This window comes from Alligator sinensis, unplaced genomic scaffold, assembly GCF_000455745.1.
Source record: "Alligator sinensis unplaced genomic scaffold, ASM45574v1 scaffold983_1, whole genome shotgun sequence".
Taxonomy (NCBI): domain Eukaryota; kingdom Metazoa; phylum Chordata; order Crocodylia; family Alligatoridae; genus Alligator; species Alligator sinensis.
Genome location: NW_005842015.1, coordinates 82224 through 84578, shown reverse-complemented (window position 1 = coordinate 84578; position 2355 = coordinate 82224). Strand labels below are relative to the sequence as shown.

General features: G+C 55.5%; 1 protein-coding gene across 3 annotated transcripts in view; it reads left to right on the top strand.

The window, feature by feature from the left end:
- Positions 1-1700: 1700 nt before the first annotated feature.
- The window catches only part of SAAL1 (serum amyloid A like 1), a 52589-nt gene continuing 51934 nt past the window's right edge, over positions 1701-2355 (top strand). For all 3 annotated transcript variants that reach the window (XM_025202126.1, XM_025202127.1, XM_006021998.2), the window contains exon 1: positions 1701-2001. In XM_025202126.1, coding sequence (XP_025057911.1) covers positions 1879-2001 — 123 coding nt within the window. In that variant the 5' untranslated portion in view covers positions 1701-1878. The remainder of the gene's footprint in view (positions 2002-2355) is intronic.

Here is a 2355-nt window from a genome sequence, read left to right as displayed (position 1 = left end):
GCAAATGGGAGAGGAACAGTAGGAAAAAAACTCTTGATCATCCCCAACTCACTTTCCTTTTTAGCATCCACTCTCTGCCCCTGTGTGTGGTGGATAGCCTTGTTGTTTCACTCCCATCCCTGTGTGATGCAGGCCTATGTGGTGGGCACTGGGAAGATGGACCCACCCAGTAAAGCTGAAAGCCTCCCTTCATATAGGGGAGGGGGAGCGGGGGCTAAAGGCACATCAAGTGATCATGGCTGGGGGTCAACTAAAGAAGGAACAGGGATGGGAGCAAAAGTCCAAGGTGCAAAAGGAGGGTGCCACTGAGCAGAGCACACCAGAGCTGCCAAACACCGTGTCAGGTTTGACCTAGAAACCACTACACAAAGCCCAAGCAAAAGTCTCTGTTATGTAACTAATGCCCATCTGCAATGATAAGGAGGAGACAGTCTTAGATAAAGGAGGCTTGAAAACAAAAGCAGAATCAGAGGACTAGGACAAAGAGCTGATTTAAATATTAAGATTCACACCCCTAGGTGGGGAGAAAGTATGCTAATGAAACATACATGTATGGAAATGAGATACATAGCTAAAACACAGGTATAGAGACATGCTCAGTAAAGAACTCCTTGCGTCACTCCCTTATAACCAATTAGCAAACAAGAATGCTTATGAAGGTCCAATACTCCTGTATAAAAGATGCTTAGAATTAAAAATCTGTGTGCTTGTTACGTGAAATCATTCCGCTTGCACCTTGTATTGCTAGCAATAAATCTTTATACTTTCACCCCTGGTATCTTTATTGGCTTTTGCATACCGGGCACGATCCCAGACTTGAGCTGGGGCTCAACAACCGGAGGCTGGGCAAGATGGACCTAGGGGTTGGGGGCAGTTCTGATGTCCTGATCTGCTGCGAGAGCCCTGTGGTGGCACAGCTGATCCCATCCACTGCCTTCGGCCGGCCAGCCCCAGCTGTCTGGGACAGGCTATTTATATTATATTATATTGTATTATAATTATTACATATTTATAACATATCTATATATATATAATTATGACAACATAAATTGTATTATATTGCACTTTATTATATATTTTATACATGGTTGTATATGCATACGTACATATATGCTTATAGACACGAGGCACCTCTCAGGGAAAGGCCAGTTCTTCCTTTCCCCTCTTTTTTTTTCTTTTCAGCCTACAGATGTCAGGGAGCCCTGCAAACCACTCACCCTTCCCACCCTGTGCTGGGTGCATGTCCTTACTGCCTCCACCCAAGCACCCTGATCCCAGACGCAGCTCAGTCTGCATCCCAACGACTAGCACGTGCGGGACAAGCGCCTTGTCAAGGACAGGTTGAGACGCTTGGGGGTGGGGCACCTGCTTCTGTACGGGGATGGGGTAGCAGTGCGAGGTACGCATGCGTACCTCTGGCCTTGACTCGATGCGGGGAACCCTCCTTACCCCGGGGTTCGGTGCGGCACGCGCATGCGTGCACCCAGCCCTGACTCCGGTTAGGGGGACGCCACAAGGCGCGTTCGGTGAGAAGTGCGCATGCGCGCACCCGGCCCTGGTTCGGGCGGGAGGGGACCTGCCCCAGTAAGCGTGTTCGGTGCGGCGTGCGCATGCGCACACTTGGCAGCCACTCGAGGCTCGAGGTACGCATGCGCACACCTGGCCTGGACTCTGGTTGCCGGGACCCAGCCTGGGCGCGATTGCGCACGTCCGGCAGTGACGTGTGCGGGCGGAGTCACACTAAGAGTGGGGAGGTGTGTCAGGACGCGGGTGGTAGGGGGTGTTGTGCGGCGTGGCTGGGCCTCCGGCGGCCGCTCCTGCTCGCTCGCTGCCTCTCTGCCGCCCCGTGCTGCGTGTGCAGCGGGGCCCGGCCTGAGCATGGACCGGAACCCGTCGCCGCCGTCCAGCGAGGCGGAGGATGAGGAGGCCTCGGGCGACGCCGTGGGGGACACCGTGTACAGCAAGCACTGGCTCTTCAGCGTTCTCACCAAGCTCATCGAGGTGCGTGCGGAGGGCTTCCTCAGGCCGGGGCGTTCGGTGCGAGATGCGCATGCGCGTACCCGGCAGTGACCGAGGGAGACCTGCCCGCGCGGGGGCTCGGTGCGCGGTGCAGCAGTGACGGGGGCGGGGCCAGAGTCTCAGTGGAACCCCCTAGGATTCCAGCCGGGAAGGGCGCTGCCACGAGGGGGCTGTGAAAGGCTCTAGCTCAGTGGCTCCCAACTGGGAAAGGATGTGGGGGGTATCCTCTGCGGACCCTGGGGTCCTGCGAAGGGCGCACCAGGAAGGGTGAGGATGATAGGCCCATAAGGGCGGGCTCAGGTTCTGGGTGTAGGGAGATATTGGGGTAGCCTGCCG